Below are 15,595 nucleotides of genomic sequence, written 5' to 3' on the forward strand. Positions count from 1 at the left end.
CCCATTTGTAGCCCCCAAAGCTGAAATTGGGGATGGTGCCTTGCCTATGGACCGTCCAACATATGTGTCGTAAGGCGTGGATTAGTTTTCAATATTTTTTTTTAGTAATTACATTAACTACGGTAATAAAAAAAATATATATTTTTTTTGCTTACGCAGGGCACACAAAATGTTGCACGTGCACCTAAGCACTTTTTTTTTTACGACTTTAACCTCTTAAGGACACACCATAAATGTACGGCACTGCTAAGATTAACTTAGCGCACAGTGCCGTACATTTACGGCGTGGGGGTCAGGCCAGGATGGCTGCTGTTAGTCATTGCCTAGGGATATTGGGGGAGATTTATCAAAACCTGTGCAGAGGAAAACTTGCCCAGTTGCCCATAGAAACCAATCAGCTTGCTTCTTTCATTTTCATGAAGGCCTGTGAAAAATGAAAGAAGAGATCTGATTGGTTGCTATGGGCAACTGGACAGCTTTTCCTCTGCACAGGTTTTGATAAATTTCCCCCTTAGACCCACCTTTGTTAGCAATCGCCATGATTCAGCAGTCCATTCTGGTCAGCGAATCACGCCATTTCCGGGCCAATCAGGTCTCTGGTGGCCCAGAAAGTAAGCGTGATTGGCGCTGTCCGAGACGCCTTTGGGGGCTACAAATGGGATGTTTGATGTTGAAGTTCTACCTTGTTGGCACCAACAGACAAAAGTAAAGTTGGGCTTCCTGTATATAATTGGGATTTCTCCTTTAAACTCAATGGGCGCTGCCAGTATGCTGTAGGATTCTTTTTTAATACTGAAACAAAGATGTGAATAGAGTCTTAGTAAACACGGGAAGTAAGCCACATAAGCCATGGACTGCATGTTCTTGCCTAATATACATCTTCTATACAGACAGTATATCTAATATACAGATATCTAATATACAGACAGCCTTACATCACAGCCATTTTGAGCTGCAAAGAGTTAAATGTCACAAAGTCTGATCCTCCAGGACGTTGGGCTTTTCTAGTCCCTCTGTGGAACACTTCACCACCTTCCCCTTACAACACGGAACCATGAGGAAATCTCGCGGTTCTTCCTGACGCTGGCCTTTGATAGGCGCGTGTCACTGCAGGCTGCCCGGAGACAAGAGACTCTTCGCACAACAAGCAAAACGAGGTCCACAGCACGGGAGCGCGCCAGCCAGGCTCCGCCTACCTGAGAATTGCATCACCGTACGTGTTGACGTCACTTGCACGTCGTATGTATTTAATAGGTCGGCCCGGCTCGCCCGGGCGTTCAGTTGGGAGCATCCTCTCGTACTGTTCGCGTCGCTGTGAATCAGCGTTAGATTGAAGTACTAGCGGCATAGTAATAGTTATTTTTATAAGTAGATTTTTTTTGTTCGATATAAACGTAACTAAGTTGAAGAAGTCTGAGGCAGCTGTGGTAATCGTCACTTCCATTACTTTTTTTTTTTTTTTATCAGCAAACACCGACCAATTTCCTGCTCGAGGGATCCCGGCCTTCTTATCGTTTAGTTATGAGTCATGTGGCCGTCGAAAATGTTCACGGTCTAGACCAGCAGGTAAGTGTGTGTGTGTGTGTAAGGGGGTGCTGAGCGCTGCCGAGCAGACAATGGCGGCCTAGTCTGACGGAGGGGCCTGTGTGCGCACTTACATAACTCACCCTCCCTCTCTGAGGGGAATGACTGGAGGCGGGCGGTGCTCACTTCCCTGACACCCGGCCGCCCGGGAGCTTACGTGCTGTTTATTAGAAGTGTGAGCCCTTCGCCTCAGATGCGTCATCAGGGCCGGGTGTTTGGTGCGCGGCCCAGTAGGGTGATGACGCACACCGGCTATTAAGGATCGTGTTTCGGGTTACTCCCTTATGGTCATCCGGCCTTATGTCTTGTTACTGGGGTGTCGGGCTATGATGGGGAAAGCCTGCTTGTCGCATTCTACAATGGCGGCCTTTGTAACAGGAAAGGGGGAGGGGGAAGACACGCAGCCGGCTTATTACTCAGCTCTGCCCTACTGTGCGATCGTGTGAGTAGGCCCGAGCCGCGCCATCCTGACATATACTTGGCTTGTGTTCCCGTGGGGAGATCACTGGCTCCTCTATCAGAGGCCTACTCTCTCTGCCCTTGCTAGTAAACAGCTCGCTCTCCATTGAGCCTCTGAACACATGGCTCGGAGGGCGATCCTGCCCTTACATGGCACTGCAGGGCCTCCTGTCAATAGGCCGCCATTTCTAGTTCATCGTGGAATCCTGTGGGATGACTGACCTACTTCTCTACTGATGTGTATCCTCACTTACCCCTGCCACATGCCCGGCTATAATTAGACGGCCATTTAAGCCAAAACGTTGGCAGCAGAAATACCTTTTGATTCATGAGATTGTCACAGGGGGCACATACTTTCTGGGCATCCTGTCTGTAATTATACATTAAACCTGAAATGGCCTCATGGTGAGGGAGTAAAAACACTGGTACTCCCCTGCTGCCAATCCCCTACTGGTGCTACTTCCTTCTGTATCCTTGGAGATGTATGCCAAGCTGATCACTGAGCATTTTAATGTTACCTGTCAGTGGTGGATCTGCAGCTGTCTGTTTAGAACAATCTCTAGGGTCCACAGCACTCTCCTGGATCAGGGTCACTGGTTCATATCAACTGGCTCCAGAAAGTTAGATTTGAAAATTACTTCTATAAAAAAAAAAAGTTTATTCCTGCCGGGATTTATCAGCTGCTAAAGTTGAGTTCTTTTAACAGTCCTCTCTGCAGACACATGTCTTCATTGGGGGACAGCTTACTGATGGTATATGCTCTTGCCACTAGAAGGTGCTGACACTAGGAAAAAGTCACTGTAGGAGCAAATCTCCATAGCAAACCTCTCCTGCTCTGGACAGTTCCTGAGACAGAGGTGTCAGCAGAGAGCACTGGTCAGATAGAAAAGAACTCAACTTCAGCAGATAAGTTCAGGTAGGAATAAGATTTTTTTTTTTTTAAATAGAAGTAATTTACAAATGTGTAACTCTCTGGAGGCAGTTGATATGAAAAATACCTTTTAATTGAACAACCCCTTTAACTTCTAGTGGAACCTGTGAAGGACTTGTGCTATATACAGCTGAAAATCTGCGGAGGTTGTAATACAGGGGTAGAGAGAGCAGAAGCCTAAATGAATAAGGCAGGAGGGGTCTGAGGCCACACAGACTTTCTGTAGATTCCATTGCGACAGAGGTATGAACTGTGACTACAGTTTAGCAGAGGTTTAAAGGAAAACTGTCATCCCGTTCACCTTTTCTAAACCAGATACACTGGTTTATAGTGCGGGTGAACAGGAGATTGATGCAGGGTCTCTGACTAACATATGTACCTTCAGTCTGGTGCCTGGTCCCTCAGAAGGTCCGCTTCATCGAATTGCACATTGGAGGTTGGCAAATAAATATACATATTCTCCTGGCAGGCCCGCCTCCAGTGCTCAATTTGCAGAAAAAGCAGTCAAAGCAACCAGCAACCACTGGACTGTAGATACCTATGTTTGTCAGAGACCTTGCATCAGTCTCCTGTTCACCTGCACTATAACCCAGTGTATTGGGTTTAGTGTGGGTCAATGGGATGACAGTTTTCCTTTAATATCTAGAGCAGTGTTTCTAAAGTGTGGTCCTCAAGTACCCCAACAGGTCATGTTTTTTGGATTTCCTTAGTCTTTCACAGGTGAGATAATTATGATCAGGCTGTTCTCGTGACGGGGAGCCACGGGTCCCAGCGACTCCCATTTACGATTAGGGGGGCCGTCAGGACCAGTTACTTTTTGATGGCTCTTGCAGTAATTTTTCTCCCCTGATACCCGTCACACTGCCGTGTCATAACGGCATTGTGAAAGTAGGCTAAGCCCTGCAACTGCTTTGGATCTTTGAAGTGAGCTCACTTCAAAGCTGGTGAGAAATGGCTGTGGTAAGCAGCCAGGACTCACCGCTGTTGCCGGAATCGGCAATCATGGCATTGCCCAGCATAAAATCTTTAGATCCCGCTATCAAAATTGATTGCAGGATTAAAAACCAATTAATTACATAGTTTAAAAAAAGTATATTAAAGGAAATCTGTCAGCCTGATTACTCACCCTAAACCTAGAACGGTGGGTTATACAGTGGGTGACCAGGAGTGTAGAGGGTCTTGTAATTTCATCCATGGCTACGAAGATATGGGCTTGAGAAGATCCATTTCTCATTCCAGGGAATTGCGCACTGAAGGCGGTTGTCTGCCGGCTAGTTGCCTCTACCTCAGTCGATCAGCTCGTAATCCCTCCCCCAGCAATTATTCATTATCGTCGACTCCACGTCCTAGTGTTGTGGATGCTGCGCTCTGTTGGCAGAGTGCATGCTCTGAAAGATTACGTCCATCTCTCGTCCTGATGACTTCCAGGTGTAGCGAGAATTGGCGCATGGACACGGACACCATGCAGAGCGCTTGCAGTGGGGAGGGCTCAGGTCATCAGGATGTGAGAGCTGGATGTAATCTTCCAGCGCATGTGCTCTGACAGTGCGCATTGCTCACGTGACCAGTGACTCCATGTCAATAGGATGTGGAGTCAAGATAATGAATATGCAAATTGCAGGGGAGGTATTATGAGCTGACAGACTGAGGCAGCCAGCGTGCAACTCCCTGGATTGAGCAACAATCTTCTAAAATCAATATCTCTGTAACCTGTAATTTTGTTTTGATGGGTCTCTTAAATCCCTTTTTATGGTATATAAAGTGACCAAAAATGCACAATTTTGGACTTTGGTAGTTTTTTAAGTGTACGCCATTGGCCGTGCAGTTTAGCTAACCTTATATTTAAATAGTTTGGACATTTACGCACGCTGCAATACCACACATGATGATTTTTATGTATTACATTTTATCTTAAAAAATGGAAAAGGGGGTGACTTAATCTTTTAATAGTGAAGGGGGTTAATTCACTTTTATTAGCCTAAACATGCAATATTCTGATTGCATACACTGATCACTTCTGTCATAGAATAGCATTGATCAGTGTTCTCGGCACTCTGCTGCTCCTGCGTGCTGAGCAGGCATGGAGTAGTAGATCGAGAGGCAGGTGAGGACCCTCTCATCGTCCAGTAAGCTGATCGGGACATCACAATTTTTTTTCAATAGTCCTGATCAGCTCCGCTGAGCTACCTGGACAGTCTTAGTTTCGTTTTAGACACCGTGATCAACTTTGATGGTGGCGTCTAAGGGGGTTAATGCCAGCCATCTGCCCTATCGGCCGTGTCAGGCATTAGCTGTGGGTCCTGGCTGCCGGTAGCAAACTACTCTAAAAAGGGCACTTCCACATTTGCTGTTTTGATGGTATTTATCCACTCCTGGTTTTGGCTCTATGGAAGGGAATTATATAAATATCTTATAGCCTTTTCAAATATATACTCCTAATTTTTGATTTAGGAACTGCATCAGAGCAATAGATTTGAAGGCACTCTAATGGATTCCTCTTTACTGTAGTGTGATCTGTTTGCTTTATTGTGCTCCAGTATCTGTATTGGTATATAGAATCTTGTAAGATGCCATTATAGACAGAGCTTTAGAATTGCTCTAACACTTTGAGCCATTTGGTGCTTTGGACAGTGCCTCTTTGACATAATATAGTTGTTACAACATCCTGAAAATAAACTCCTCCCACAGAATGTTACTGAATTTCCTTGGGATTTGGCAAGGTAGCAGCTTTTTCTTTTGGCATTCCTCCATTTTGTCTTTTGGAATGTCTTGCTGGTTACCTTGGCTGCAGTACCACATGCAGCCAGAAGAGGTCTTGTTTATAATGTGTATATAGGAATATGAATCAGGTGACTAGACTTGCAAGCTAGATGCACTAATTAGAGGGGAGGCCTAAAAGTAGGATGTCTAGAACTGATTTATTAAGGGTTTGTTTCGAATATAAATACTTAAGTAACAAATATTTTTTCCTCCCTATATTAGTTTGCTGGGCTAGACTTGAATTCAGCTGACTCTGAAAGTGGTGGCTCTTCAACCAGTAAGTATAATAGTTCATCCCCATACTCAGTATTTTGGTGATATGGGGGAGATTTATCAAAACCTATCCAGAGGAAAAGTTGCTGTGTTGCTCATAGCAACCAGAGTGCCTCTGAAAAATGAGTTATCTGGTTGCTATGGGCATCTCTTCCTCTGCACAGGTTTTGATCTCGCCCATGGTTTTTTGACACTTGCTTGACATTTTTTTTCTTTTTTTTTTTTTTTTCCCTCACCTTTCCTACAATAGAAGGGCGTTATATTCCTCCTCACCTAAGAAACAAAGAAGCTTCAAGACAAGGTAAGGGTCTTTATTGAATCGTTACAATTTGAGTTAAAATGGAACGCTGAACAATTTTAGCTATTTAACTAAATCTACCTCCCTATGTAAATATGCCAGCACCATAGAGGAAGTGTTATTGACCTATAATGACTAGGATTTAGGCTGGGTTCACATGTCTTGTCAGAGGAAGCTAAAACCACCCAGGCGTGTAAACTAGGGTGGTAAACTGCAGCTAAAATCAGGTTGGTTAATGGCCGTATTATAAACTGCAGTTTGTGAAAATCCAAATAGCAGTTAATAAGGTTATCCTCTTACACAATCTAATATGCTGGTGGAGGAGGGGGATGATAACAGACCTATACTTACCTAGCCATGCTTCCTTTGTGCTCAGTCTGGTCCCTCGGTCTCCTCCTCTTCTTCCTGCTTCTGAGAAGAGTAACTTGCTGCAGGGCCTGCCAACTCTGCCAGTCACTTGCTGAGATGGGACACTTATGGGCAGGTCCTGCAGCAAGCCACTCTCCTCAGAAGCGTATTTGGATATACATAATGGATAACACCTTTTAACAATGAAACTACTTAAGCTGCAGCCATTTGGAAAACCAATCTGTGTTGCGGTTTCATCCCAAACATGTGAATGCAGAAAATAACCTGCAGTTTGACACAAAACTAACACATTGTGTGTTCAGCTATCTATTTTCAAGAGGCTGGTGAATTTGTTCTGAAAGATATATTATCATGTAGGTTATCCAAGGTGTCAGTATCCAGCTTTAGATGTGTATAAGGGCTACGGTGATTGGTGGTCCCCAAGGAATGGTACGGTTGGTTACCTGTCTTGGTGTGTTGGCTGCACAACAGCTTGGCCTGCATAAGCTAGCCACTGAGCTGCCTGTGAATTGCAGTGGAATCCCTATTAAATTGCTTCTTGTTTAAAGCAATGTCTTATGCACACTCCTCGGATATTGTAACAGTCCCACATAGCTTCTTGGCTCAATGAACTAATGGTTAGATCATACGTTCAATAAAAGGCTGCATTGCTCTGTTACGGCCGTTCCCAGTGTTGGTGTTACAGCACCATAAAATGCTAATGGAAAGGAGAACATACACGGTTATTGTCCCAATATTTGGTTTTACTGCAAATTGGTTAGGCCTGTGGGAATCTTATAGGTAAAACTGCTGCTTATGGCAAAATTTGTGTCCATTAACAGTCAGTTTAGATACTGTTAATGTGTTAGCAGCAGCAAGTCAACACATGTGCACCCAACTTCAGTCTTGTTACATTTTCCATTGAACAGACTCCAATGCAGGCTTGTATTAAAATGTACTAAATTGTGATCGGCTACATTCTTGGCATAATATGACTGGTTCCATTGATGTAATAAACTATCTTCTATATCTAGCAGCTATAAAAAAAAAAATCACTGAAGTGCATGTAACGTGCATTACACTGGGGGTTGTCAGCTTGCTTTAGCTTGCTTTTAGACACTAGTTTTCAATGGTTGGTTTGGGTGATTATACATAAGGTGTAATTTACCCTTGGCCCACACATTGCCGAAGATGGGCAGTCTTCTGTTAACACAAGTGTGAATGATGTGCTTCACTCTACAAGATTCAGGATGGGATGCCGGTCGTGGAGGAAACGGCTATGTCAACGGGACTAATGATGACCGCGATAGTCGTGTGAATGGCTATGGAAATAGGGGCTCCGGTCGTACTGATAGAGGTAACTATAGGTTCTGAATTACCTTTTGGTTAATTTCAGGCTGCACTTCAGCCACATTCTTGGAGGTGTTGTGTTATCAAGGTTTGAAAAGCGCCTGCAACCTGTCTTAGGCACCCCGTTATCTGTGTTAAGCACGATGGGGGAGATGTATCAAAACCTGTGGAAGTGATGTAGTTTTCTGCTTTTAATTTTTCAAAAGACCTCTGAAAAAAGAGTTTCCTTGGTTGCTATGGGCAACGGTCACTTTCTCTACATAGGTTTTGATACATCATGAAGACATTCCCTGTAAATACCTGTACTTGGCCAATTGATGGAGATCTTTAGGATAGGCTTCCAGTGTTTAGACCCCATAGTCCTGGAAAACAACTTTAAATGTCTTCTAATATTCTATTTATCAAATTCATTGATAAACTTTTGTCCATGGTGAACTCTAGTTTGTTGCGGCTAGTCAACTTTTGTTCACTTCACATTTTTTTTTTTTTTTTTTTTTCCCTATATAGGATTTTATGACAGAGAGAATACTGGGTGGAATGCTGGTAGAGACAAAGATGCTTACAGCAGTTTTGGGTCACGAAATGACCGTGGCAGATCAGGTGTATTCAGTGACAGGGGCAGTGGGACACGGAGGTGAGTCTTTTGCTAAGCCAATATTTAATATTTGGATGACCAAAGCTTTTATTAATGCAGATACTACTTTTATACAATTTGTGTGCAGGCTAGTGTGTAACTGATGTGACTGAATGCTAGAAAAGTTTAAATTGTGATGTCCAGTAGAATTGCAGGGTTTGTATAGTTTACTAAGAAAATATGCTAACATGCTTTGTGTGAATTGTGTAAGTGTATAATGTTCAGGATTGTATGCAAGTAGTGTTTGCAGTGTGTGTTTAAAAGCTAGGTTATTAGCATTTTTTCCTAGTCTGAGGAAAACGTTGGTGCCTACTAGAGATGAGCGAACTTACAGTAAATTCGATTCGTCACAAACTTCTCGGCTCGGCAGTTGATGACTTATCCTGCATAAATGAGTTCAGCTTTCAGGTGCTCTTGTGGGCTGGAAAAGGTGGATACAATCCTAGGAGACTCTTTCCTAGGAATGGATCCACCTTTTCCAGCCCACCAGAGCACCTGAAAGCTGAACTCATTTATGCAGGAAAAGTCATCAACTGCCGAGCCGAGAAGTTCGTGATGAATCGAATTTACTGTAAGTTCGCTCATCTCTAGTGCCTACTTAAGATATGAACAAGGCACAAACACTAATGCATGTGGTGACTAAGATGTGGCCCATTATTTTATCCTTAATCAGATAGTACATAAATGCTTCTATACACCACATTCTGCCTCTGTACCTCAATTAGCTAAGGCAAGGGCTACACTGCGACCTTTTTGTAGCACTAAGTTTTTATTTTTAGACTTTTGGGGGACGGCTAGCTGTAGTGCCCAAGATGGCATATAACTCCATGTATTGCTTTTGACTCAAGCTGTAACTCAATGGTTCAAAATGATCTCGTTGCCGTATAGCCCTTGCCTAAATGTGTTAAATTTATTTTATTTTTTTTCTCTAAAGTATAGTTTAAGTATGGGAGGGGAATTATATTAAATGGTTGTTAAACACCTTGTGTTTTGTGCACACAAGTAAGGTGAGATCACTTTCCACAACCAATAAACCTGAGGGGTAGTCCTGTGTGCTGTTCTCGCACCCTGGAAACCAAAGCATAAACTGGTAAAGGACCTATTGCACCTCAGGTAAGCTTTCACTACACCACAGGTCAGTCTGCAGTGTATGGAGAGCCTGTCGCCCACAACTACATATATTTATAAAATTTCTTATGTCTAGTTACTATGGTCTATCTCCTAATACACTATATTGATATTCATAATTTTACACAACTCATTCTATTTAAATGTACTATGAGAAGCTTTAACTTTATTGTGCACTGTGTAGATCTGATGATCGTCGTACAGATGGTTATGATGGCGGGGCAAATAGCAGCGACAGAGGTGGCTTTGGGAGATTTGACCGTGGCAGCAGTCGTTGGGCAAATGAGAGAAGTGATGAAGATGACTGGTCAAAGCCTCTTGCCCCAAATGATCGTGTAGAACAGTGAGTATTACTGTACCTGGCTTAGTTCTTTTGTGGATGGTTGTTTCTTTCCTTGCTTTAATTCTTAATACTTTCCTCAGAGAACTCTTTTCTGGAAGCAATACTGGCATAAACTTTGAAAAGTATGATGACATTCCAGTTGAAGCAACAGGCTCAAACTGTCCTCCGCACATAGAAATTGTATGTATTACTTTAGTGTGCCATGTAAAATTCATCATGCATGCAGTCATAATTGTATAGTGAAAAGGGAATTCCTACCTTACACTTGTATGGCATATGTGTATAAAAGGTGCAGGTCTCAGAGTTGTGACCACCAATCGTCAAATGGAGAGGGTTCCCATCTTGCCTTGGGGTAGGCCAGAATAGTGGGTATGTTGTAAGTTTCTGATGTTGGGGGAGGGATTCAGGTGTGGATTTAGTCAAATGGAGCTCAAAAACCTTGTATAAAAGGGCTTGCCTGGAGTAAGAGCTAGACTTAAATGGAGATCTATGTCGGCCAAAATGTATTCAGCTTACTGCACCTGCCTCTTAAGGAGGCTGAATATTTAGTGAACACCTTGAAGTCTCTGTTGAAAAAATATTGTGTTTATTTTTCGAAGGAAGAATGAAAGTAAGAAATGTGACCTTTTAAACCTGAAACCTATTGACAATAACTTCTTCTCTTTGCCCCCTAAAGTTCCAAGATGTTAACATGGGAGAAATTATTATGGGAAACATCGCACTTACACGTTACACACGACCCACTCCTGTACAGAAGCATGCAATTCCAATTATCATGGAAAAACGAGACTTGATGGCCTGTGCACAGACAGGTAAGATTTGTTACTGCTCCAAAATCGCACTTATATCAAAGGGCTGAAAATACTGTTAAATACCGTGGAACCGCCATAACTTACAAAATACTGTGATACACATTTGGTCATACCGCCCAGCTCTAGTATAAACTCTACCTGCTAAACAACCAGTGAACAGGTTGTTGGATATCATGCAACCTATGCAATTACAACATTCTGAGACAGGGATGTGGGAATCCTATCACCAGACGCCCAGGACAAGTAGTTTTGGGCACCGGGCAGGTGAATTTTTCATAGATTAAGCCCTGTATCGGGCTAGCAGGGCCGGACCAATTTCTGAAATCTCACCTCACACCCGTGCTCGGTGTATGGAGAGGGCGGCGGCCCCCAGCTGATCTCAGTAGCCAGGGGCCGCTGCGCAGAACCCATCCCATGCCCCCCAGTCTGTCCTTCTTCACACACAGAAATCCTCCCCGTGCAGTTCAGTCTGTCCTCACACACAGCAGTCATTATGGAGGTCAGCAGCTGTGCACGGACGTCCTCTCTTCCCCTCCCTGCTGTTTTCCCCGTGCAAACTTGCAGCCTCCCCGTGGTAGATGAGGTCCTGAGGAGACAGGGGAGGGGATGGAGCTGTGTGTGGGAAAGGAGCTGGTGAACAGAGCTGTGTTCGTCCTCTCTCTCCCCCTGCTTCTTGTGTAACGTAGAAGCAGGTGAGTGTGAAGCTCGGGTGAGGAGGCCGAGCATGCAGGCGGCGGGAAGGGTGGTTGTATATGTAATGTATCAGTGGCGGGTGTATGGTATGATGTGTGTATGATGTGTGTGTGTGTAAGTAATGTATGATGGGGAAGCAGCAGGTGTATGTATGATGTGTCTGTATGTAATGTATAATATAGGGGGCAGTGGCCAGTGTACGTCTATACGGTGTTATGTATAATATAAGGGCAGTGGCCGGTGTATGAGGTGTCGATGTATATACTGAGTAATATAGGGGCAGTGGCCAGTGTATGTATGTGTCTGTATGTAATGTATAATATAGGGGGCAGTGGCCGGTATATGTATGTTTTGTACAGGGGCGGACTGACAAGTGCTGCTGCCAGTTGTGCTACCTAATTTTCTATTTTTAGTGGCTTCTGGCCACCCGCACTAAATTGCACCATCAGAATCCCACCCACTGACCAAGAGCCCCACGGATGTACGCAAACACGCCTGAACCAAAACTACAACTCCCAGCATGTTACACCATAACCTAAACTGTTGAACTATAAAATGTAACATGCTGGGAGTTGTAGTTTTGGTTCATGTCAGCTGCAGAGCCATAGGCTGCATCAGGGCATGCTGGGTGTTGTAGTTACTAACAGTAATTCCCAGTATTCCTTGACACAGTCTATGGCTCTGCAGCTGACAAAAACTACAACTCCCAGCATGTTACACAATAACCTTAACTGTACTACTATACAGTGCAACAACCACACAACCATAGGCTGTAGCAGGGCAACTAAATGCAACTTCCAGCATTTTCTGACATAAATTAGAGTAAATAAAATGCACCATATAAACTGGAGAAGCAGAACACCCCCGTCCCGTAACACAGCGGCGTTCACTGTTATCCAATCAAGACTCCGTGTAGAAGACCCAATGAGGACTGAAAAAATAGTGATTAAAATATTTTTAAGTGCGTATATATGTGAATAAGCCCCTTTCCTAATAAAAGTTCTGATAATGGTTCCGATAACTACAGATCCCGGCACATAAGATTACCCTCATACATCCCTGTATTTGGAGAAATTGGAGTTATGAGGGTCAGGTGGGAGGGCTTGCTTCGGGCATAAGAAGCTAGCTACAGCTCTCCTGCTGCTAATAGCCTGGCATGCTGCGATCGCCATGGCCGGCTATTAAACCATTAGATCGCCACTGTCTAAGTTGACAGCAGTGTATAAAGGGATCTTGTAACCATCCCTGGTGGTCTAGTGGGGGGGATGGTACTATCTTGGTTGAAATAATTTCATCTACCAAGACAAGTGGATTTTCCTGAGGGACAAGTAGATTGTGTTCCACTTTAGTCCCTTGGACAAGTAGATTTTTTATATTTTTTTCAAATTTCCACACCCATGTGAGACCAAAGGGAGTATTCTCTCATAATCTGCATGTTGAGCCAATCTTTCAACTTGCATGAGACAAGTGTCTTATTTGCTTGTTAAAACTGATCACAACTTAGTTTTCAAAGCAATGTTTGAAATGGAAAGCCAAGATGTCTTGATGCTATGGGCGGATTGGATTGGCTGCAGATCTTTTTTGCAGTTTTGTGGATCACGTGTGGGATTTGTGCCCTCAATGCACTGATGCTGTCTGGTAATTCAGTCCTGTTTACTTCATTGTAGCGCTGAGGAATTCTGCAAAAACAATTGGCTGGTTTGATGTTTTTGCAGAATCTAGAAGTTTCGCAGCTGAAATTCTAAAGTAAATCAGATCAGGTTACCTCTTTGTATTCCCTGCAGGTTCTGCTTGGTCATTTCACATTATGAACATATCCTGCATGTAACATCTGGCTGCAAGATTGCAATTAAAATTAAATGCTAAATTGTGGATCAGTCACATGTCATAATTTTTGTTTGTGGTTTAAACTGCCATTGATCTTAGATTTTTCTGTCTTCAGGGTCTGGCAAAACAGCAGCTTTTTTGCTACCTATCTTAAGTCAAATATATGCAGATGGTCCTGGTGATGCAATGAAGAACTTAAAGGTATTTTTGCTTAAACTATTATGTGTGCTGTATAGTTAAACATTAAGTTGAGGTTTAACAAAAATATTGTAATATTTGCCTTTTTTTAGGATAATGGAAGATATGGAAGGCGCAAACAATTTCCTTTTTCCCTTGTATTGGCTCCAACAAGAGAACTGGCTGTACAAATCTATGAAGAAGCCAGAAAGGTATGCCTAGTCATAAATCTGTTCTGTAATATTGTTACGCATAACAAGTTAGTTTTGTTTTTAATGTTGGTGGTCTCTCCTAGTTTGCTTACAGATCCAAAGTTCGGCCTTGTGTTGTCTATGGTGGGGCTGACATCGGACAGCAAATCCGGGATTTGGAGCGAGGTTGCCACTTGCTTGTAGCAACACCTGGTCGTCTGGTTGACATGATGGAACGTGGAAAGATTGGCTTGGACTATTGCAAGTATGTCACAATTCTTTAGAGTACATTGTAGTTGGTGCTTTTCTGCTGTTACTACGCTAGTAAACTAGTCTCCAAACAATGACCCTCCTCCAGATGTAAAAAAAAAAAAAAAATCTGGGCACTCTAGGAGTTGTTACAAAACTCCTAGCATACAGAGTTGTAGTTAACATCTGAAGGGCCTCAGTTTGGAGACCACTGCTCTAGCTTGTCAATGATCATTAGGGGGATATTTGTCAAAAACTGTAGAGTGGTGCAGCTACCTATAGCAACCAATCAGATTGCATCTTAAATTTTTAACCAGTTAAGGATGTACGTGTACATCCATGGGAATTTCTGTCCCCGCCGGGCGGACCGCGACTGCTGATATCGATCAGCAGGCACCCCGTGCAAATGCACAGGGTGTCATTAGACCCCAACCCCCATGTCGGCATAATCGCCGCAAATCACCGGTGAATTCACAGCATCGATTTGCCGCGATTCCGGGTCATACATGTCTCCGGTGACCCGGAAAATAAGGGGGATCGGCGGTTGTTAAAGACACCCACGATCCCCCTGAAGGGATAGGAGTGAGGTGGCAGGGATACCACCTCTCCTATCCCTGCTATTGGTCGTCTGGAAGCAGGGACCAATAGCAGATCGGGGGCGGGGGTATAAAACACTACATATACAGTATACCCCCTTACACTGTGTCCCCCCCCCCCCCCCCCAATTAAAATGAAAAACGTATCATACAGCAGTGTTTCCAAAACCAAGCTTCCAGCTGTTGCAAAACTCCCAGCATTTCCCGACAGCCACTGACTGCCCAGGCATGCTGGTAGTTTAGCAACAGCTGGAGGCACTGTTTGGGAATCACTGGCGTTTCTCCTTTTACCCCTTATGAAAAGGAAAAGTTGGGTGCTACACCAGCCTGTTGGTATAAAAAAAAATTTACACTACCATGCTGGTGTTGCCCCATACTTTATTTTCATAAGCGGTAAAAGGGAAAGACCGGAGAAATTGCGTTAGAAATTTTGGTGGAGTATGGAAATACCCCATATGTGGATGTAAAATGCTCTGTGGACACACAAAATGGCTCAGGAGTGAGCGTGCACCATGTACATTTAAATTGGTGATTTGCTGATTTTACAGTGGTTCTGACATAAACACAATACCCACATGTGACCCCATTTTGGAAACTACACCCCGCACAGATTGTAACAAGGGGTATAGTGCGCCTTTACACCCCACGGGTGTTAAATGAAAATTCTAAGTTGGATGGGAAAATTAAGAGAATTTTTTCACTAAAATGCTGGTTACCCTAAATTTTTCACTTTCACAAGGGAAAATAGAAAATATCGGGTTACAAATTTTTTCCTGAGTAAGAACATACCCCATGTGTGGATGTAAAGTGCTCTGCGGGCGAACTACAATGCTCAGAAGAGGAGCGCCACTGGGCTTTTGAAGAGAATTTGTCTGGAATTGATGGCCACATGTATTTATAAAGCCCCCATAGTGCCAGAACAATGGACCCCCCCCACATGTG

General features: G+C 43.6%; 1 protein-coding gene across 3 annotated transcripts in view; it reads left to right on the top strand.

Moving 5' to 3' along the window:
- The first annotated feature begins 1,219 nt into the window (after positions 1-1,219).
- Positions 1,220-15,595, top strand: part of DDX3X (DEAD-box helicase 3 X-linked) — a 22,515-nt gene continuing 8,139 nt past the window's right edge. Inside the window, exons 1-12 of one of the 3 annotated variants that reach the window (XM_056558146.1) lie at positions 1,220-1,349; positions 1,468-1,566; positions 5,957-6,011; positions 6,258-6,308; positions 7,897-8,010; positions 8,511-8,637; positions 9,950-10,108; positions 10,189-10,288; positions 10,785-10,920; positions 13,556-13,641; positions 13,731-13,829; positions 13,913-14,073. In XM_056558146.1, the coding sequence (XP_056414121.1) occupies positions 1,522-1,566; positions 5,957-6,011; positions 6,258-6,308; positions 7,897-8,010; positions 8,511-8,637; positions 9,950-10,108; positions 10,189-10,288; positions 10,785-10,920; positions 13,556-13,641; positions 13,731-13,829; positions 13,913-14,073 (1,133 nt within the window). In that variant the 5' untranslated portion in view covers positions 1,220-1,349; positions 1,468-1,521. Of the gene's footprint in view, positions 1,567-5,956; positions 6,012-6,257; positions 6,309-7,896; positions 8,011-8,510; positions 8,638-9,949; positions 10,109-10,188; positions 10,289-10,784; positions 10,921-13,555; positions 13,642-13,730; positions 13,830-13,912; positions 14,074-15,595 lie in introns of all 3 variants that reach the window. The other 2 variants (XM_056558147.1, XM_056558148.1) reach the window with 2 other exon arrangements.

The sequence above is a fragment of the Hyla sarda genome, chromosome 2 (genome assembly GCF_029499605.1).
Source record: "Hyla sarda isolate aHylSar1 chromosome 2, aHylSar1.hap1, whole genome shotgun sequence".
NCBI lineage: Eukaryota > Metazoa > Chordata > Amphibia > Anura > Hylidae > Hyla > Hyla sarda.